The 23078-nt window shown below is 40.9% G+C and overlaps 1 protein-coding gene across 1 annotated transcript; it reads left to right on the top strand.

The window, feature by feature from the left end:
* Window positions 1–11430: 11430 nt before the first annotated feature.
* LOC116369992 (zinc finger protein 879-like) lies at window positions 11431–19205 on the top strand. Its single transcript, XM_031819637.1, has 2 exons — window positions 11431–11602; window positions 17705–19205. The coding sequence occupies exons 1-2, from the start codon at window positions 11497–11499 to the stop codon at window positions 18385–18387; spliced, it is 789 nt and encodes a 262-aa protein (XP_031675497.1). The 5' UTR covers window positions 11431–11496; the 3' UTR covers window positions 18388–19205.
* The last annotated feature ends 3873 nt before the right edge of the window (window positions 19206–23078 follow it).

Here is a 23078-nt window from a genome sequence, read left to right as displayed (position 1 = left end):
GGAAGGGGAGAACCATCGTCCTAAGTTATTTTCAGAAAAATAAAAATGGTAAAATATTTAAAAGTGGTCCTTTTAGATAAAACTATCCTAAATATAATCACGTCACCAAATAATTTTTAAAAACATACTATTTTGCATCCTCCTCTGGGTACATTGACTTCAATACAAAACCTAGGAGGCTCATGGTTCTCAAGCCCTTCCATAGACTTACACAGTAATTATGACAACTTCCGGAGGACGTCCTCCAACCTATCAGAGCTCTTGCAGCATGAACTGACATGATGTCCAACCAATGAAAGGATCAGCGAATGTATCTAGTACTGAAAGCATAAGCTACAGCTAGCTACCACTGCAGTGCATAACATGTGGTGAGTAGTTGACTAAAAGAGATCAAAAATACAATAGTTGAACAGTTTTGAACAAATTATTTTATTCCAAAATGAAGGAGAAGCGAGAGAGACATATTTCGTCATTTATTTTCCACTTTCAGTTTCACTTACTTAGCTAGCAAATGCAGCTATCTAGTTTAGTCTACTCAAACACTTGGCTCAAACAGAGGGATGCTATGTTATCTAGCTGGCTATGACTATCCAACACAACACTGGAACTCTTCCAAGTCAAGGCAAGCTTTTGGTTTGACTAATTTATTGCCACTGGGACCCGCCAAGGTAAGTGCTAAACTGCTTACTGACTGTACACTGTAACGTTACTGCATGATTGTAGCAGGTTAACTAACGAGTTAGTTCTATTAGCTCTGTTGACTATGATGTTATTTTAGCTAATATGGTGACAACAATGTAAGCTGTGTGTAGCAGTTATGAAATGGTTTGGCTTGGAAAGGTTTTTTCTTCTGGTCACATACAGCTGATGTGTTGTGCATTGAAGTACAGAAACAAAGGGAGAAGGTGATAAGAGGAGAGCACATAGATGCAAGAAGGAATACAACGTGTCTGTAATGAAAGTGAACTGTGTTTATGCATGATCAGGGGTGTATTCATTCCGCCGATTCTGTTGACAAACGTTTAAATGGAACAAAACGGGGATAAACATACCTGAATTTGTCCAGTGATATCTCTATTTCAGCTAGATGCAGGCGAGAGTGTGCAAGGCGGTATTGAATGTGTCACTGTCTGTCCATGTGGCACTGTATGTCATCGCAAAATGTTCTCTCGACCTGTGTGAACCTACATTCTAAACTTTCATTCATAGGCTAGGTTGCTACCTCATGATGGGTATAGGGACAATTAGAGTATCATGTAGTAGCCTAAACCTATTGCTGTTCCATTGAACAGGGTGAGTGAAATATGAATGACAGTCGTCCAATATGCTGTAATAGAATTAAGGCCATGCTCATGGAAAAACAAATTGTCCTGCCTCATCTTAAACGGCACAAACCACCACTGTTTGGGTGGTGGACCACTCTTGGTACACATGGGAAACTGTTGAGCTGAAATACCCAGCAGTGTTGCAGTTCTTGACACAAACCGGTGCGCCTGGCACCTACTACCATACCCTGTGCAAAGTAACTTAAATATTTTGTCTTCCCCATTAACTCTCTAAATGGCACACATGCACAATCCATGTCTCATGTCTCAAGGTTTAAAAATCCTTATTTAACCTGTTTCCCCCCTTCATCTACACGGATTGAAGTGGATTTAACTAGTGACATCAGTAAGGGATCATAGCTTTAGCCTGGATTCACCTAGTCTTTCTAAGTCATGGAAGGAGCAGCTGTTCTTAATGTTTTGTCTACCCACTGTATAGCACTACAGATAATCAAGTGCTATTTGCATGTGATGCATTAGTTCTGTTGTTTACAGGATGATGTGTATCTTATAGAGCGTGGCTATAAGGGAATAGTATGGTCACGTGAAGATAAAAACGATTGTGAAAAATGAACAGAGAAAATGTATATCAACACACTACCTATTCATATAAGTATTTATTAATCATCTACATATTCATATTGAGCTTCTACGTCTGTGTACAGGAACGTATTATTTGGAAGAAAAAATGTATCAGCTTATTGTTAAATAATGATGACGTTCTTTCCAATACAAAAGGTGTTGTAACTATTGTTTCCAAACTGCGTTACCCACTCCAGTCAGCAGATGGCGATGAGCGTCTTTCAGTTGACTCTTCTTGTGTGACGTATAATGGACTGGACGGACGCTTCTTCAGGAACAACAAGGCGCCAACTCTTTCAACCACGTCGGTAGCTTGCTAGCCAACATACAACTGAAAGATTGACGTTTTAGACCGTGTTAATGTACATTATCTAATCTCAGTTTCGGTTGACGTATCAACTGGTTCAATTTGCAAACGTGTTAAAGATTGATACTGAGCCTAGCACTAGGCTAGACGCTAATGCTAGCTAGCTAGCTAACATCCCTGGCCATGAGCTCACTAAACTACTCCTCCCTTGCTAATGAAGAGGGGGTCGGCTGTATGGAGAAAGAATCATTCAGAATGAAAGAGGAGGCTGTTATGGTGAAAGAAGAGAAAGAACCGTTTAGAGAGGAAGAGGATGCTATCTCAATAAAGGTGAAGGAGGAAGACGTTTTTGGAGTGAAAGAGGAAGAGACAGAATATCAGATTAACACCAGTGAGTACTGTCTTCAACAGGGACACAAACTATGCCGTTGTTGAACTAATGTGTGGTTTTAAAGTGGCATTCTACTGAAGTTCTACACTTGAATATGTTGTTCAGTACTGTAGGAATTGTTAAAGGGTCAATCTGCCATTGGTTCATATATTTGAGGGACTTTTCAATTCGATGTATTGAATTCTCCATGTGGCCTATATTAAAGTTCCCCTCATCTAATATAACAGGCTTTTAAAATTCTATATTGGTGCATATTTTCTACTTAAAATAACAAAGGCCACCCATTTTGTGGAACGACCCTTTTACATTTGCATCACAAACAATATTTTAGGAAATCATGATGAAAGTGGCCATTTTAGACATATGCATGCCTCTTGTAAGACTCTATGATTGCAATAGATGGTCATAAGTTTACCATCTGTTTGATGTTCTCATTCACACAGGAGAGACACATGACTATCGTGGATCCTCTGGGAAGCCTCAACAACATCCTGATGCTGACGAGGAAGAGAAGAGTCTCTCCAGATCAGAACACCAGATGGTACAGCTTGGTCTGGTCTAGCATACAGCTTTCTCTATTGGGGTCTGGGCTGGGTTTCTGTAGAGCACTTCATGACAACAGTGGCATCAGCATCCATAATGATGTGCGTCTGTGTCCCCTCTTTATGGTTACCAGGACAACGCTAGCCCTTCCCCCCTCCCGGAGTCCCTGTGTCGTGCCTCTCCTGGTAGCACCTTACTGCTGGGTATGAAGAGGTTGTCTGTGCAGCTGGTGGACTGCAGGAAAACAACGGGGCTGAGTGGAACTGTGAGAGGAGGAGAAGAGATGAAAGGATCAGATTTGACGCACCAAAGTAAGTGCTGTAGTTTAGTTTGAACAAATACAATAGATCTGCCAACTGGTATCTGTTACCAGGAAGATAGACTGGTGTCTGTTACCAGGATAACCAGCAGAGTTCTGTTAGTTGACAGGACGATAGACTGGTATCTGTTATCAGGACAACCAGCAGAGTTCTGTTAGTTGACAGGAAGATAGACTCGTGTATATGGATGTTATGAATATCATAACACTGAAAAAGGATTCTGCCAATGAAAAGAGAGAAACCAATTGACCATATAAAACCTTGATGAAAGTTAGCTTTGGAGAGAAAGTTTCAATGATCCAATGTAAGGTGCTTGTTTTACAAGAACTTTTCCTTAAAACATTATGGGTGTTACATTGCCTGTCCCAGTCAAACCCCCTATCTTTACAAGACTGTAGAACAGGCAAACTAAACTCAAGACTTTGGTAATTAATTAACTGGTACTGAAGAAAAGCTGTGATCAGGCTGCCCACTCAAACAAAAGCTTCAAACTGTAACCAGTGCTGGCAACCTTGTTCAGGTTATCAATCAACCTACCAGGATAGTGACAAACAGTAGAGGAATGAAATCATCAACATGGTTTGATCATATCTTTACTAATGCTGCAGAAATGGGTTTTAAAGCAGTATCCAGATCCATCAGATGTAGTGATCACAATATAGTAGCCATGTCTAGGAAAACCACCGTTCCAAAGGCTGGGACTAATATTGTGTATAAGAGGTCATACATTTTTTTGTAGTGATTCCTATGTTATTGATGTAAATAATATTTGTTTGTCTGTGGTGTGTAATGATGAGCAACCAGACACTGCCCTTGACACATTTGAAGCTGCTTATCCCAGTTACTAATAAGCAGCACCCATTAAGAAAATGACTGTAAAAACTGTTAAATCCATCCATTGATGAGGAATTTAAAAAATGGTATGATGAAGAGGGAGGCAAAAGAGATGGCATATAGGTCTGGCTGAATAACTGATTGGCAAACGTATTGCAAATTGAGAAATCATTTGACTAAACTGAATAAAAAGAAGAAACTACACAATGAACCAAAGATAAATGACATGAAGAATGAAACTTATTGTAACGCTCAATGAGTGAATGGGTGTGGAGTCAGGCGCAGAGAGCAGAGGATATGGGGAAAAACACGCTTTAATGTCCAACCAAACAAGGTACAAATGGTAACACCAAATATAGGCGTAAATAAACTCCATTTAAGTCTTAACTCTGGTAAAATATCTGGACAGCGAAATAAAAACAACAGACACGAACACCTCTCACAAAACAGGAGACAAGCAAACAGAAGACAAGCCCACACAAACAGAAGACAGCTCCACACAAACAGAAGTGGGCGAAACGAACTTACCACCCTAACAACCAAACAATTAGAGGTGAAAACAATTAGACAAAACCAAACGAAAAAGGATCGGTGGCAGCTAGTAGACCGGCGACGACGACCGCCGAGCGCCACCCGAACGGGGAGGGGAGCCACCTTCGGTAATATTCGTGACACCTATTGCAAATTGAGATATGTGACTAAACTCAATATAAAGAAGAAACTACACTATGAAACAAAGATAAATGACATGAAGAATGATAGTAAAAATCTTTGGAGCATCTTCAATGAAATTTTGCGCAAATAAAATCAACAATGACAAGTCACTGGTGTCTGACAACGTGGATGGAAAATTGAGGATAATAGCAGCCAATATTGCCATTCCTATTTGCCTTGTCTTTAATTTAAGCCTACTAGAAAGTGTGTGCCCTCAGGCCTGGAGGGAAGCTAAAGTCATTCCACTACCCAAGAATAGTAAAGCTCCCTTTACTGGCTTAAATAGCCGACCAATCAGCCTGTTACCAACCCTTACAATTTTGGAAAAAAAATATTTGACCTGATACAATGCTATTTTACAGTAAACAAATATAGACTTTCAGCTTATAGGGAAGTTCATTCAACAAGCACAGCACTTACAAATGACCGATTGGCTGAGAGACATTGATGATAAAAATGGCTTACCCCCTGCTATATTGTGGATAAAGAGTTTTTCTTTTAAAATGTAACCTTTATTTAACTAGGCAAGTCAGTTGTAAACAAATTCTTTTTTTCAATGATGGCCTAGGACTGCCTTGTTCAGGGGCAGAACGACAGAGTTTTTTACCTTGTCAGCTCAGGGTTTCGATCCAGCAATCTTTCGGTTACTGGCCTACCGCTCTAACCACTAGGCTACCTGCCGCCCCAGAGCTACCTGTCTAACAGAACACAGAGAGTGTTCTTTAATGGAAACCTGTACAACAAAATCAAGTTTGAATCAGGAATTCCCCAGGGCAGCTGTTTGGCACCTACTTTTTTCAATCTTTACCAACAACATGCCAATGACATTTGAGTAAAGCCAGTGAGTCTATGTATGCGTTGACTCAACACTGTACATGTCAGCTACTACATCGACTGAAATGACTGCAACACTTAACATAGAGCTGCAGTTAGTTTCAGAATGGGTGTCAAGGAATAAGTTAGTCCTAAATATTTCTGATTACCTTAAAACCTCTTGGTGTTAGGGGGCAGTATTTACATTTTTGGGAAAAAAACGTCCCCGTTTTAAACGGGATATTTTGTCAGGAAAAGATACTAGAATATGCATATAATTGACAGCTTTGGATAGAAAACACTCTAACGTTTCCAAAACTGTAAAGATATTGTCTGTGAGTATAACAGAACTGATGTTGCAGGCAAAAGCCTGAGAAAAATCCAATCCGGAAGTGCCCCAGGTTTTGAAAGCGCTGCGTTCCAATGACTCCCTATATGAAGATCAGACAGTGAAGAGACTCCAGGGACGGAGATGAAGGCTGTAGGAATGAAGATCAGACAGTGAAGACCCTCCAGGGACGGTGATGAAGGCTGTAGGAATGAAGATCAAACAGTGAAGAGACTTCAGGACGGTGATGAAGGCTGTAGGAATGAAGATCAGACAGTGAAGACACTTCAGGGACGGTAATGAAGGCTGTAGGAATGAAGATCAGACAGTGAAGACACTTCAGGACGGTGATGAAGGCTGTAGGAATGAAGATCAGACAGTGAAGACACTTCAGGGACGGTGATGAAGGCTGTAGGAATGAAGATCAGACAGTGAAGACACTTCAGGGACGGTGATGAAGGCTGTGGGAATGAAAATAGTGTTCTCACTATGGAAGAGAGGAACAGTCTCTCAGAAGCTCATGTTTTTCTTCTTTTCTGTTATTCAACTAAAAAATGTTCTCTGAATGAGAACAAGCACATCTGTGAGCGTTATGCATTATAACATCGTTTGACTAAATGATGAAGCTAACAGCTTTGTAGTCAATTCCATTTCAATTCCAGTCAATTCAGGAAGTAAATCAAATTCCAATTCTACCTCTTCATAATTGAAAACCATAGAAGGGAATTGGCATTTTCAGTTTACTTCCTGAATGCTGAATGGCAGTGAGATGCCAACCTCCTTCTCACATCCAGCCTGTTCCTGATATTCTGGTCTACATACAACGCATTCGGGAGGTATTCAGACCTCTTGACTTGTTCCACATTTTGTTATGTTCTGTACTCTGTACTGGTGCCCCCTGTATATAGCCTCCACATGGACTCTGTACTGGTACCCCCTTTATATAGCCTCCACATTGACTCTGTACTGGTACCTCCTGTATATAGCCTCCACATTGACTCTGTACTGGTACCCCCTGTATATAGCCTCCACATTGACTCTGTACTGGTACCCCCTGTATATAGACTCCACATTGACTCTGTACTGGTGCCCCCTGTATATAGCCTCCACATGGACTCTGTACTGGTACCCCCTTTATATAGCCTCCACATTGACTCTGTACTGGTACCTCCTGTATATAGCCTCCACATTGACTCTGTACTGGTACCCCCTGTATATAGCCTCCACATTGACTCTGTACTGGTACCCCCTGTATATAGCCTCCACATTGACTCTGTACTGGTACCCCCTGTATATAGCCTCCACATTGACTCTGTACTGGTACCTCCTGTATTTTGCCTCGTTATTGTTTTTTATTGTGTTACTTTTTTGAACTTTTTATTTAGGGAATATTTTCTGAACACTTATTTTTCTTATCTACGTTGTTGGTTAAGGGCTTGTCAGTAAGCATTTCACGTTAAGATCTACACCTGTTGTATTCAGCGCATGTGGCAAATAATATTTGATTATAACTAAATATGAAGTATGTCAGTTTCAATGTTACGGTCTTTGATTCAATTATATTTTTGAAACTCAGGCTGTGTGTGTTTATCTGCGTCATTCCTTGATCATTCCTTGTGGTCCTGTAGCTCAGTTGGTATAGTATAGTGCTTGTTAAACCAGGGTAGTGGGTTTGATTCCTGGGACCACCCATATGTAAAGTGTTTGCACACATGACTGCAAATCCCTTTGGATAAAAGTGTCTGCTAAATGGCAGATATATCCACTGATTATACCAAACATTTGGAACAACTTCCTAATATGGAGTTGGACCCTCCCCTTTTCCCCTCAGAACAGCCTCAATTCGTCAGGGCATGGACTCTACAAGGTGTCGAAAGAATTCCACAGGGATGCTGGCCCATGTTGACTCCAATGCTTCCCACAATTGTGTCAAGTTGGTTGGGTGTCCTTTGGGTGCAGTGGGGTCTCCTCAGAGGAGGAAGGGGAGAACCATCGTCCTAAGTTATTTTCAGAAAAATAAAAATGGTAAAATATTTAAAAGTGGTCCTTTTAGATAAAACTATCCTAAATATAATCACGTCACCAAATAATTTTTAAAAACATACTATTTTGCATCCTCCTCTGGGTACATTGACTTCAATACAAAACCTAGGAGGCTCATGGTTCTCAAGCCCTTCCATAGACTTACACAGTAATTATGACAACTTCCGGAGGACGTCCTCCAACCTATCAGAGCTCTTGCAGCATGAACTGACATGATGTCCAACCAATGAAAGGATCAGCGAATGTATCTAGTACTGAAAGCATAAGCTACAGCTAGCTACCACTGCAGTGCATAACATGTGGTGAGTAGTTGACTAAAAGAGATCAAAAATACAATAGTTGAACAGTTTTGAACAAATTATTTTATTCCAAAATGAAGGAGAAGCGAGAGAGACATATTTCGTCATTTATTTTCCACTTTCAGTTTCACTTACTTAGCTAGCAAATGCAGCTATCTAGTTTAGTCTACTCAAACACTTGGCTCAAACAGAGGGATGCTATGTTATCTAGCTGGCTATGACTATCCAACACAACACTGGAACTCTTCCAAGTCAAGGCAAGCTTTTGGTTTGACTAATTTATTGCCACTGGGACCCGCCAAGGTAAGTGCTAAACTGCTTACTGACTGTACACTGTAACGTTACTGCATGATTGTAGCAGGTTAACTAACGAGTTAGTTCTATTAGCTCTGTTGACTATGATGTTATTTTAGCTAATATGGTGACAACAATGTAAGCTGTGTGTAGCAGTTATGAAATGGTTTGGCTTGGAAAGGTTTTTTCTTCTGGTCACATACAGCTGATGTGTTGTGCATTGAAGTACAGAAACAAAGGGAGAAGGTGATAAGAGGAGAGCACATAGATGCAAGAAGGAATACAACGTGTCTGTAATGAAAGTGAACTGTGTTTATGCATGATCAGGGGTGTATTCATTCCGCCGATTCTGTTGACAAACGTTTAAATGGAACAAAACGGGGATAAACATACCTGAATTTGTCCAGTGATATCTCTATTTCAGCTAGATGCAGGCGAGAGTGTGCAAGGCGGTATTGAATGTGTCACTGTCTGTCCATGTGGCACTGTATGTCATCGCAAAATGTTCTCTCGACCTGTGTGAACCTACATTCTAAACTTTCATTCATAGGCTAGGTTGCTACCTCATGATGGGTATAGGGACAATTAGAGTATCATGTAGTAGCCTAAACCTATTGCTGTTCCATTGAACAGGGTGAGTGAAATATGAATGACAGTCGTCCAATATGCTGTAATAGAATTAAGGCCATGCTCATGGAAAAACAAATTGTCCTGCCTCATCTTAAACGGCACAAACCACCACTGTTTGGGTGGTGGACCACTCTTGGTACACATGGGAAACTGTTGAGCTGAAATACCCAGCAGTGTTGCAGTTCTTGACACAAACCGGTGCGCCTGGCACCTACTACCATACCCTGTGCAAAGTAACTTAAATATTTTGTCTTCCCCATTAACTCTCTAAATGGCACACATGCACAATCCATGTCTCATGTCTCAAGGTTTAAAAATCCTTATTTAACCTGTTTCCCCCCTTCATCTACACGGATTGAAGTGGATTTAACTAGTGACATCAGTAAGGGATCATAGCTTTAGCCTGGATTCACCTAGTCTTTCTAAGTCATGGAAGGAGCAGCTGTTCTTAATGTTTTGTCTACCCACTGTATAGCACTACAGATAATCAAGTGCTATTTGCATGTGATGCATTAGTTCTGTTGTTTACAGGATGATGTGTATCTTATAGAGCGTGGCTATAAGGGAATAGTATGGTCACGTGAAGATAAAAACGATTGTGAAAAATGAACAGAGAAAATGTATATCAACACACTACCTATTCATATAAGTATTTATTAATCATCTACATATTCATATTGAGCTTCTACGTCTGTGTACAGGAACGTATTATTTGGAAGAAAAAATGTATCAGCTTATTGTTAAATAATGATGACGTTCTTTCCAATACAAAAGGTGTTGTAACTATTGTTTCCAAACTGCGTTACCCACTCCAGTCAGCAGATGGCGATGAGCGTCTTTCAGTTGACTCTTCTTGTGTGACGTATAATGGACTGGACGGACGCTTCTTCAGGAACAACAAGGCGCCAACTCTTTCAACCACGTCGGTAGCTTGCTAGCCAACATACAACTGAAAGATTGACGTTTTAGACCGTGTTAATGTACATTATCTAATCTCAGTTTCGGTTGACGTATCAACTGGTTCAATTTGCAAACGTGTTAAAGATTGATACTGAGCCTAGCACTAGGCTAGACGCTAATGCTAGCTAGCTAGCTAACATCCCTGGCCATGAGCTCACTAAACTACTCCTCCCTTGCTAATGAAGAGGGGGTCGGCTGTATGGAGAAAGAATCATTCAGAATGAAAAAGGAGGAAGAGGAGGCTGTTATGGTGAAAGAAGAGAAAGAACCGTTTAGAGAGGAAGAGGATGCTATCTCAATAAAGGTGAAGGAGGAAGACGTTTTTGGAGTGAAAGAGGAAGAGACAGAATATCAGATTAACACCAGTGAGTACTGTCTTCAACAGGGACACAAACTATGCCGTTGTTGAACTAATGTGTGGTTTTAAAGTGGCATTCTACTGAAGTTCTACACTTGAATATGTTGTTCAGTACTGTAGGAATTGTTAAAGGGTCAATCTGCCATTGGTTCATATATTTGAGGGACTTTTCAATTCGATGTATTGAATTCTCCATGTGGCCTATATTAAAGTTCCCCTCATCTAATATAACAGGCTTTTAAAATTCTATATTGGTGCATATTTTCTACTTAAAATAACAAAGGCCACCCATTTTGTGGAACGACCCTTTTACATTTGCATCACAAACAATATTTTAGGAAATCATGATGAAAGTGGCCATTTTAGACATATGCATGCCTCTTGTAAGACTCTATGATTGCAATAGATGGTCATAAGTTTACCATCTGTTTGATGTTCTCATTCACACAGGAGAGACACATGACTATCGTGGATCCTCTGGGAAGCCTCAACAACATCCTGATGCTGACGAGGAAGAGAAGAGTCTCTCCAGATCAGAACACCAGATGGTACAGCTTGGTCTGGTCTAGCATACAGCTTTCTCTATTGGGGTCTGGGCTGGGTTTCTGTAGAGCACTTCATGACAACAGTGGCATCAGCATCCATAATGATGTGCGTCTGTGTCCCCTCTTTATGGTTACCAGGACAACGCTAGCCCTTCCCCCCTCCCGGAGTCCCTGTGTCGTGCCTCTCCTGGTAGCACCTTACTGCTGGGTATGAAGAGGTTGTCTGTGCAGCTGGTGGACTGCAGGAAAACAACGGGGCTGAGTGGAACTGTGAGAGGAGGAGAAGAGATGAAAGGATCAGATTTGACGCACCAAAGTAAGTGCTGTAGTTTAGTTTGAACAAATACAATAGATCTGCCAACTGGTATCTGTTACCAGGAAGATAGACTGGTGTCTGTTACCAGGATAACCAGCAGAGTTCTGTTAGTTGACAGGACGATAGACTGGTATCTGTTATCAGGACAACCAGCAGAGTTCTGTTAGTTGACAGGAAGATAGACTCGTGTATATGGATGTTATGAATATCATAACACTGAAAAAGGATTCTGCCAATGAAAAGAGAGAAACCAATTGACCATATAAAACCTTGATGAAAGTTAGCTTTGGAGAGAAAGTTTCAATGATCCAATGTAAGGTGCTTGTTTTACAAGAACTTTTCCTTAAAACATTATGGGTGTTACATTGCCTGTCCCAGTCAAACCCCCTATCTTTACAAGACTGTAGAACAGGCAAACTAAACTCAAGACTTTGGTAATTAATTAACTGGTACTGAAGAAAAGCTGTGATCAGGCTGCCCACTCAAACAAAAGCTTCAAACTGTAACCAGTGCTGGCAACCTTGTTCAGGTTATCAATCAACCTACCAGGATAGTGACAAACAGTAGAGGAATGAAATCATCAACATGGTTTGATCATATCTTTACTAATGCTGCAGAAATGGGTTTTAAAGCAGTATCCAGATCCATCAGATGTAGTGATCACAATATAGTAGCCATGTCTAGGAAAACCACCGTTCCAAAGGCTGGGACTAATATTGTGTATAAGAGGTCATACATTTTTTTGTAGTGATTCCTATGTTATTGATGTAAATAATATTTGTTTGTCTGTGGTGTGTAATGATGAGCAACCAGACACTGCCCTTGACACATTTGAAGCTGCTTATCCCAGTTACTAATAAGCAGCACCCATTAAGAAAATGACTGTAAAAACTGTTAAATCCATCCATTGATGAGGAATTTAAAAAATGGTATGATGAAGAGGGAGGCAAAAGAGATGGCATATAGGTCTGGCTGAATAACTGATTGGCAAACGTATTGCAAATTGAGAAATCATTTGACTAAACTGAATAAAAAGAAGAAACTACACAATGAACCAAAGATAAATGACATGAAGAATGAAACTTATTGTAACGCTCAATGAGTGAATGGGTGTGGAGTCAGGCGCAGAGAGCAGAGGATATGGGGAAAAACACGCTTTAATGTCCAACCAAACAAGGTACAAATGGTAACACCAAATATAGGCGTAAATAAACTCCATTTAAGTCTTAACTCTGGTAAAATATCTGGACAGCGAAATAAAAACAACAGACACGAACACCTCTCACAAAACAGGAGACAAGCAAACAGAAGACAAGCCCACACAAACAGAAGACAGCTCCACACAAACAGAAGTGGGCGAAACGAACTTACCACCCTAACAACCAAACAATTAGAGGTGAAAACAATTAGACAAAACCAAACGAAAAAGGATCGGTGGCAGCTAGTAGACCGGCGACGACGACCGCCGAGCGCCACCCGAACGGGGAGGGGAGCCACCTTCGGTAATATTCGTGACACCTATTGCAAATTGAGATATGTGACTAAACTCAATATAAAGAAGAAACTACACTATGAAACAAAGATAAATGACATGAAGAATGATAGTAAAAATCTTTGGAGCATCTTCAATGAAATTTTGCGCAAATAAAATCAACAATGACAAGTCACTGGTGTCTGACAACGTGGATGGAAAATTGAGGATAATAGCAGCCAATATTGCCATTCCTATTTGCCTTGTCTTTAATTTAAGCCTACTAGAAAGTGTGTGCCCTCAGGCCTGGAGGGAAGCTAAAGTCATTCCACTACCCAAGAATAGTAAAGCTCCCTTTACTGGCTTAAATAGCCGACCAATCAGCCTGTTACCAACCCTTACAATTTTGGAAAAAAAATATTTGACCTGATACAATGCTATTTTACAGTAAACAAATATAGACTTTCAGCTTATAGGGAAGTTCATTCAACAAGCACAGCACTTACAAATGACCGATTGGCTGAGAGACATTGATGATAAAAATGGCTTACCCCCTGCTATATTGTGGATAAAGAGTTTTTCTTTTAAAATGTAACCTTTATTTAACTAGGCAAGTCAGTTGTAAACAAATTCTTTTTTTCAATGATGGCCTAGGACTGCCTTGTTCAGGGGCAGAACGACAGAGTTTTTTACCTTGTCAGCTCAGGGTTTCGATCCAGCAATCTTTCGGTTACTGGCCTACCGCTCTAACCACTAGGCTACCTGCCGCCCCAGAGCTACCTGTCTAACAGAACACAGAGAGTGTTCTTTAATGGAAACCTGTACAACAAAATCAAGTTTGAATCAGGAATTCCCCAGGGCAGCTGTTTGGCACCTACTTTTTTCAATCTTTACCAACAACATGCCAATGACATTTGAGTAAAGCCAGTGAGTCTATGTATGCGTTGACTCAACACTGTACATGTCAGCTACTACATCGACTGAAATGACTGCAACACTTAACATAGAGCTGCAGTTAGTTTCAGAATGGGTGTCAAGGAATAAGTTAGTCCTAAATATTTCTGATTACCTTAAAACCTCTTGGTGTTAGGGGGCAGTATTTACATTTTTGGGAAAAAAACGTCCCCGTTTTAAACGGGATATTTTGTCAGGAAAAGATACTAGAATATGCATATAATTGACAGCTTTGGATAGAAAACACTCTAACGTTTCCAAAACTGTAAAGATATTGTCTGTGAGTATAACAGAACTGATGTTGCAGGCAAAAGCCTGAGAAAAATCCAATCCGGAAGTGCCCCAGGTTTTGAAAGCGCTGCGTTCCAATGACTCCCTATATGGCTTTGAATGTACCATCAACGAGCTTATGCTTTCTACGTATTCCCCAAGGTGTCTACAGCATTGTGACGTAGTTTTACGCATATATATTGAAGAATAGCCGTATGGGGGCACATTGCGTAAGTGGTCACATGGTGGCTCCGAGAGAGATTCTCGCGTAAAGTGCAGAGGTAGCCATTACTCCAATCGGTCCTTGAGAAAAAGGAATTGTCCCGACGGATATATTATCAAATAGATATGAGAAAAACACCTTGAGGATTGATTCTAAACAACGTTTGCCATGTTTTTGTCGATATTATGGAGCTAATTTGGAATATTTTTCGGAGTTGTGACCGCAATTTCCGGGCGATTTCTCAGCCAAACACGAAGAACAAACGGAGCTATTTCGCCTACAAAAATAATATTTTGGGAAAAAATGAACTTTGGCTGTCTACCTGGGAGTCTCGTGAGTGAAAACATCCGAAGTTCATCAAAGGTAAACGATTTCATTTGATTGCTTTTCTGATTTCCGTGACAAGTTTGCCTGCTGCTAGCAAGGCATAATGCTATGCTAGGCTATTATAAACTTACACAGATGCTTGTCTAGCGTTGGCTGTAAAGCATATTTTGAAAATCTGAGATGACAGGGTGATTAACAAAAGGCTAAGCTGTGTTCCAATATATTTCACTTGTGATTTTCATGAATAGGAAGATTTTCTAGGAAGATTTATGTCCGTTGCATTATGCTAATTAGTGTCAGATGATGATAACGGTCCCGTTCACGGGCTGGGTGTCACTACAGGTTAAGTTACATGGCCTACTAATATTATTAAAACCGAAAGGATGAGAGTAGAATAGATAGAGTAGCGCTTCCAGACACATTCTAAACATGATGTCTTAAAGGAGGACTGTAGCATCTAATGATGAAACATTATGGAGTCTTAAAGGAGGACTGTAGCATCTAATTTTGAAACATTATGGAGTCTTAAAGGAGGACTGTAGCATCTAATGATGAACCATTATGGAGTCTTAAAGGAGGACTGTACCATCTAATAATGAAACATTATGGAGTCTTAAAGGAGCCTTGTAGTATCTAATGATGAAACATTATGGAGTCTTAAAGGAGGACTGTAGTATCTAATGATGAAACATTATGGAGTCTTAAAGGAGGACTGTAGTATCTAATGATGAAACATTATGGAGCCTTAAGCTTTAATTTGTGGTATTGCACTTGTGAATGCATGAAAGTTAAATATTTCAACAAAAAAATAATATATATTTTATATATATTTTGCACTCTGCAATTTCACCGGATTTTGTTGAAATGTTCCGCTAGCGGAATCCCTAGCCATAACAGGTTTTAATGTGTTTGAGCCAATCAGTTGTGTTGTGACAAGGTAGGGGTGGTATACAGAAGATAGCCCTTTTGGGTAAAAGACAAAGTCCATATTATGTCAATAGCAGCTCAAATAAGCAAAGAGAAACAACAGTCCATTACTTTAAGGACCACCACAAGAATGGAAGATCCAGAGTTACTTCTGATGCATAAGTTCATTAGAGTTACCAGCCTTAGAAATTGCAGCCCAAATAAATGCTTCACAAAGTTCAAGTAACAGACACATCTCAACATCATCGGTTCAGAGGAGACTGCGTGAATCAGGCATTCATGGTCGAATTGCTGCAAGGAAACCACTACTAAAGGACACCAATAAGAAGAAGAGACTTGCTTGGGCCAAGAAACACGAGCAATGGACATTAGACCGGTGGATATCTGTCCTTGGGTCTGATGAGTCCAAGTTTGAGTATTTGGTTCCGAACGTCATGGCTTTGTGAGACGAGGAGTAGATGAACAGATTATCTCCGCATTTGTGGTTCCCACCGTGAAGCATGGAGGAGGAGATGTGATGGTGTGCGGGTGCGGGTGCTTTGCTGTTGACAATGTCAGTGATTTATTTATTCAAGTCACACTTAACCAGCATGACTACCACAGCATTCTGCAGGGATATGCCATCCCATCTGGTTTGGGCTTAGTTCCACTGTCATTTGTTTTTCAACAGGACAATGACCCAACACACCTCCAGGCTGTGGAAGAGCTATTTGACCAAGATGGAGTGCTGCATCACATGACCTGGCCTCGACCTCACCCAAATCGAAATAGTTTGGGATTAGTTGGATCGCAGAGTGAAGGAAAAGCAGCTTACAAGTTCTCAGCATATATGGGAACTCCTACAAGACTGTTGGAAAAGGATTCCAGGTGAAGCTGGTTGAGAGAAAGCAAGGGTGGCAACTTTTGAAGAATAAAATATATATTTAATTTTAACACTTGTGGTTACTACATGATTCCATGTGTTTTTTAATAATTTTGATGTCTTCTCCATTATTTTACAATGTAGAAAATAGTAAAATAAAGAAAAACCCTTGAATGAGTAGGTGAGTCCAAACTTTTGACTGGTACTGTACATTAAATTCCCTGACAACAGCTCCAGTGGACATTCCTGCAGTCAGCATGCCAATTGCCCGCTCCCTCAGAGACCTGTGGCATTGTTGTGTGAACAAACTGCACATTTTCGAGTTGCCTTTTATTATCCCCAGTACAAGGTGCACCTGTGTAATAACCAAGCTGTTCAATCAGCTTCTTGATATGCCACACTGTCAGGTGGATGGATTATCTTGGCAAAGAATAAATGTTGACTAACAGTGATGCTCATGAAACATCCAACATTTTACATGTTGCGTTTATATTTTAGTTTTTTGTTGTTACTATCAGTTTTAGGAACATTTACCCAAAATATGACATCAGCGATAATCAAAATGTTGAAAATCTGTGAATGTCTAAATAAGAAATTGGTCCATTTAAACAGCAATGTGTCGAACCCTTTCAACAACGGGGAGATGTTACTGATGTTCTTTGTATCTTCGACGTAAAAACAAGTTTTGGACTTCCACACAAAATTACTTCTTTAGTTATTTGATGTTTAAGGAAGTGTGTAGGTCACATTCTGTATCATACAGCTATGAATGTTATATATTTAGAACCACCTGTTCAATTGGAATCCAGCGACGTCTGTGTCTTCAGTGTCCTAGAACTGTCTAGGTTTTTGTGTTCTGACTTGTAAAACAGGATGAATAAAATAAGTAATGTAAACATAGCAGTAATTACCAGGAAGCTCTACATTTGTTTTAAAATCACACTAAGATTGTTAAAACTGGCCTCAGGTTATTGAGAGATCTGATTTAAGATTTACCCTCGTAGCAAGGTTGTTTTATCATGTGGTTTAATCTGGGTCTCTATTTAAAAATAACACTGTCTTTGGCAGGAGAAAGACCAGACTCAGAGGAACCAGAGCCAGGGACGTCCAAACCAGCAAGACGACACCAGTGCTCCCACTGTGGAAAGCGTTTTAACCAGAAAGCACACCTGAAAGCTCATGAGAGAATACACACAGGGGAGAAGCCTTACCACTGCTCCCAGTGTGGAAAGTGTTTCAAACGGCCTTTTCATCTGAAACAGCATGAGAGAATACACACAGGAGAGAAGCCTTACCACTGCTCCCAATGTGGAAAGTGTTTCAACAAGAGAGGACTCCTGAAACGGCACGAGAGCGTACACACAGGAGAGAAGCCTTACCACTGCTCCCTATGTGGAAAGCGTTTCAACCAGTCGGGGGAGCTGAAAAAGCATGAGAGAATACACACGGGGGAGAAGCCTTACCACTGCTCCCAGTGTGGAAAGTGTTTCAGCCTTTCAGGGACGCTGAAACGACATGAGAGAATACACACAGGAGAGAAGCCTTACTACTGCTCCCAATGTGGACAGGGTTGTAGTGCGTTATGGCACCTGAAACAACACGAGAGAACACACACGGGGGAGAAGCTTTACCACTGCTCCCAGTGTGGAAAGTGTTTCAGCCAATCAGGGACGCTGAAACGACATGAGAGAATACACACAGTGGAGAAGCCTTACCACTTCTCCCAGGGTGCAAAGCTTTTGCCCATTTAGGAAGCCTGAAAGAACACATTAAACTGCACACAGAGGAGAAGGCTTAGAAAAGCTCAGACTGTGGGAAAACATATTACTCATAACAGTCATTTAAACGTCATTAGAGAATCCACACAGGAGAGAGAAATTACTTCTCTTAGCGTGTATGTTGATATTTCACATCACATTGACTTAAAATTCATCAGAGAACATACACAGTGCTCCCGTTGTCTTATATTGTTGACTGACAATGTGTTTACCTGTCTTTACCAGATGAAATGAAATGGTACAGGGTATACTCAAACATATATTTGTTTGTTTTTATTAGAAAACATGAATTGAATATGGAGTCTGTCAGTTTGAATATAAAGGAGATCAGGTTCCTTCTTTTAAATTGTCCTTTTTTTTAAACGCTTTGTGTGTGTTTAACTGGGTGTGTCATTCCTCCAGCACTACAGATAATCAAGTGATATTTGGATGTGATGCATTAGTTCCATTGTTGACATTTGCATTGTTGGCCCACTGATTATTTAATTAAATGAAAATGTTCAGACTCTGTAATGGAAAATGTTAATTGTTTGTGTGTCCACATAACTGAGTATGTGACTAACCTTGTGAAACTGTCCTATTATAATCTCCTGTTCTTGGGACTATCATTATGTGTTGCAAACCAGCTGCACCTGCACCTGCATCCTTGTATGAATAAAGTCCCTCCCAGGAACAGGAAACTATAAAGATATGTGCTAATCACTCAATGCTTCAGTAATTCAGACTGTCTCCACTGCGCTGTGTAACTCTGTTATTCTCTCTGAGCTCAGAAATAAAGAATCTTGGTTTGACTTGGACTCCAGCAGATCCTTATTTTATAATATCCACCACAACTCTCCCAAGGATTGCTGTTTATTATTGTCTCAATGAAGAGTTCCTCTTCCGACTTTCCTGGTGGCATTTACAAACCTCCCACTGGTTGAATAAACGCTGTTAACCGAATGATGAGATGATTATTTTATTTGTCAAGCAAGCATCGATCATCATGTCACCAGAATAAGAACCTCAAAATGTATTGGAAAGGAGCATCAAGCTCATCACATGCACTTTCACCACCCTGTGAAGTTCATAACTTATTTCATCTGTAGCCTAATAAACTACATGGTTTCTCAAGTCATAGTGGGAGGACCACACAACATATTATGTGACTCCAAGTTAACTAAGATGTGATTGTTATCATTAAGGAGTTTCCACAGCCATTTCTCACTTAGACATTTTTACTGACACAAAAAGACAAACAAATTGTCAAACGGAGTAACAAATCGTCTGTCAGCATTTATAAAAGTGTACAGGCATATCCTGTTTCCGTCAGCCCGGGTCATTACTTTTGAAATGGTTGGATCAATATCCACCTTCATGATGTGGATGAAGCCTGATTTGGAATGTCTGAGTAGTTCTATATGATGTCATAATACACCCCTCTGGTAATCAAGTGATATTTGGAATGTCTGAGTAGTTCTATATGATGTCATAATACACCCCTCTGATAATCAAGTGATATTTGGAATGTCTGAGTAGCTGATATCCCATTTTATGGGGTCACTCCACAGTTAAGGCTGTACATTGCCTATACAAAGTCTACACTTTGCTCCTTTCATATTTATTTTGATCCTTATAAACTCCCCAGTCCCTGCCAGTGACATCCATACCCATAACATGATGCTGCCACCACAATACTTATTGTGTGGTTAATGTGTGGTCTATCTCCAGGTCATCAGACTGTTAAATAGTCACCTCTAGCCGGCCTCCACCCAGTACCCTGCCCTGAACTTAGTCACTGTTACTAGCCGTCTACCACCCAGTACTCCACCCTGTATTCTAGTCAAGGCTCATCCTATATAACTACTACTGTACACACCTTTTATATTCATATACGGTCCCTAATGTCTAGACACACCATCATATACATTTTAAACAAATTGTATAAATTTATATTTCCAGAATCTGACATTCCTTGTTCTACCATTTCAATATTTCTAAATCCTTAAAATGAATTGTAGGGAAAATCAGTAGGTCACACAAATGACTATTTCTAAACAAAGATAATAGACAAGTAGAATGGGACAGGTTTCTTATACTATCTTTACTTACTCAGTGAAGAGACTCCAGGGACGGTGATGAAGGCTGTAGGAATGAAGATCAGACAGTGAAGAGACTCCAGGGATGGTGATGAAGGCTGTAGGAATGAAGATCAGACAGTGAAGAGACTCCAGGGACGGAGATGAAGGCTGTAGGAATGAAGATCAGACAGTGAAGAGACTCCAGGGACGGTGATGAAGGCTGTAGGAATGAAGATCAGACAGTGAAGAGACTCCAGGGACGGTGATGAAGGCTGTAGGAATGAAGATCAGACAGTGAAGAGACTCCAGGGGCGGTAATGAAGGCTGTAGGAATGAAGATCAGACAGTGAAGAGACTCCAGGGACGGAGATGAAGGCTGTAGGAATGAAGATCAGACAGTGAAGAGACTCCAGGGACGGAGATGAAGGCTGTAGGAATGAAAATCAGACAGTGAAGAGACTCCAGGGACGGAGATGAAGGCTGTAGGAATGAAGATCAGACAGTGAAGAGACTCCAGGGATGGTGATGAAGGCTGTAGGAATGAAGATCAGACAGTGAAGAGACTCCAGGGATGGAGATGAAGGTGAAAACCTTGTGAAGACTTACAGAAACATTTGACCTCTGTCATTGCCAACACAGGGTATATAACAAAGTATTGAGATAAACAATGTGATTTTCTGGATTTTTTTTCTCATTTTGTCTGTCATAGTTGAAGTGTACCTATGATGAAAATTACAGGCCTCTCTCATCTTTTAAGTGGGAGAACTTGCACAATTGGTGGCTGACTAAATACTTTTTTGCCCCACTGTATGTTAATCTCTAGCAGACAGAACAAGTCTCCTTCCTGAGCGGTATGACGTCTGTGTGGTCCCATGGTGTTTATACTTGCGTACTATTGTATGTAAAGATGAACATGGTACCTTCAGGCGTTTTGAAATTTCTCCGAAGGATGAACCAGACCTGTGGAGGTCTACAATTCTTTTTCTGAGGTCTTGGCTGATTTCCACATGATGTCAAGCAAAGAGGTACTGAGTTTGAAGGTAGGCCTTGAAATACATCCACAGGTACACCTCCAATTGACCTCCACTGAGTAGTTGGCAACACTGGGTGAGGGGAGTTCTTTACTAATTAGTGACCTTTTTCGCATAATTTCCAGTCACAACTTGTAGACTTGTTTACGTGCTGCTGTGCGGTTTGTTGCCAACCTTACTTTGCTACCTGACAACTTTACGGTTTTCACTTTTTAATTACCGTTCATATATTTATTTATTTTTTCCTCAACTTTTTCACTCCGGACGCTTTATCTGGACACGATTCGTCAGGACCTCCAACAGCCGAAGCTAAGTAGTAACATTAACATGATGCCTTCTAATTGCAGCCGCTGTACTCGCCTTACGGCGAGGATAGCTGTGCTGCAAGCCCAGCTTCAGACGCAATCGTTAGGCAAGGGTAATTTCAGTGTAGGAAAGGATGAAATAGCGTCTGTGGCACCAGTAAGTACAGATAGTAGTGTAAATCCCCTGGCACAGTCCCCGCAGCCGGACAACTTTCTCACGGTTTCTGGAAGGAAATGCTGTAGGAACGCTCAACCGGTGTCGCTCATTCAGCCGACAGAAACTTTCAACCGGTTTTCCCCATTAAGCAGCGGGTCGGAGTCAGAGGCCGATTCTTCTCTGGTCTCTACTCCTCCCGTTACGGGGTCTGAGACGCCGAAGCTTCCCACCATTAGCTCTGACAAATTGAAAACTCTAGTCATTGGCGACTCCATTACCCGCAGTATTAGACTTAAAGCGAATCATCCAGCGATCATACACTGTTTACCCGGGGGCAGGGCTACCGACGTTAAGGCTAATCTGAAGATGGTGCTGGCTAAAGCTAAAACTGGCGAGTATAGAGATATTGTTATCCACGTCGGCACCAACGATGTTAGGATGAAACAGTCAGAAATCACTAAGCGCAACATAGCTTCTGCGTGCATATCAGCTAGAAAGATGTGTCGGCATCGAGTAATTGTCTCTGGCCCCCTCCCAGTTAGGGGGAGTGATGAGCTCTACAGCAGAGTCTCACAACTCAATCGCTGGTTGAAAACTGTTTTCTGCCCCTCCCAAAAGTTAGAATTTGTAGATAATTGGCCCTCTTTCTGGGACTCACCCACAAACAGGACCAAGCCTGACCTGCTGAGGAGTGACGGACTCCATCCTAGCTGGAGGGGTGCTCTCATCTTATCTACCAACATAGACAGGGCTCTAACTCCTCTAGCTCCACAATGAAATAGGGTGCAGGCCAGGCAGCAGGCTGTTAGCCAGCCTGCCAGCATAGTGGAGTCTGCCATTAGCACAGTCAGTGTAGTCAGCTCAGCTATCACCATTGAGACCGTGTCTGTGCCTCGACCTAGGTTGGGCAAAACTAAACATGGCGGTGTTCGCCTTAGCAATCTCACTAGGATAAAGACCACCTCCATTCCTGTCATTACTGAAAGAGATCATGATACCTCACATCTCAAAATAGGGCTACTTAATGTTAGATCCCTTACTTCAAAGGCAATTATAGTCAATGAACTAATCACTGATCATAATCTTGATGTGATTGGCCTGACTGAAACAT

The sequence above is a fragment of the Oncorhynchus kisutch genome, unplaced genomic scaffold (assembly GCF_002021735.2).
Source record: "Oncorhynchus kisutch isolate 150728-3 unplaced genomic scaffold, Okis_V2 scaffold2365, whole genome shotgun sequence".
Classification (NCBI taxonomy): domain Eukaryota; kingdom Metazoa; phylum Chordata; class Actinopteri; order Salmoniformes; family Salmonidae; genus Oncorhynchus; species Oncorhynchus kisutch.
Note: the sequence above shows the minus strand (reverse complement) of the source record. Positions and strands in the feature narration are given on the sequence as shown.

Coding starts and splice junctions, on each gene's coding strand:
- LOC116369992 (XM_031819637.1), top strand. CDS start 11,497: ATGAAGAGGTTGTCTGTGCAGCTGGTGGACTGCAGGAAAACAACGGGG. Junction 11,603..17,704: donor ATCAGATTTGACGCACCAAA/GTAAGTGCTGTA, acceptor TGTCTTTGGCAG/GAGAAAGACCAGACTCAGAG.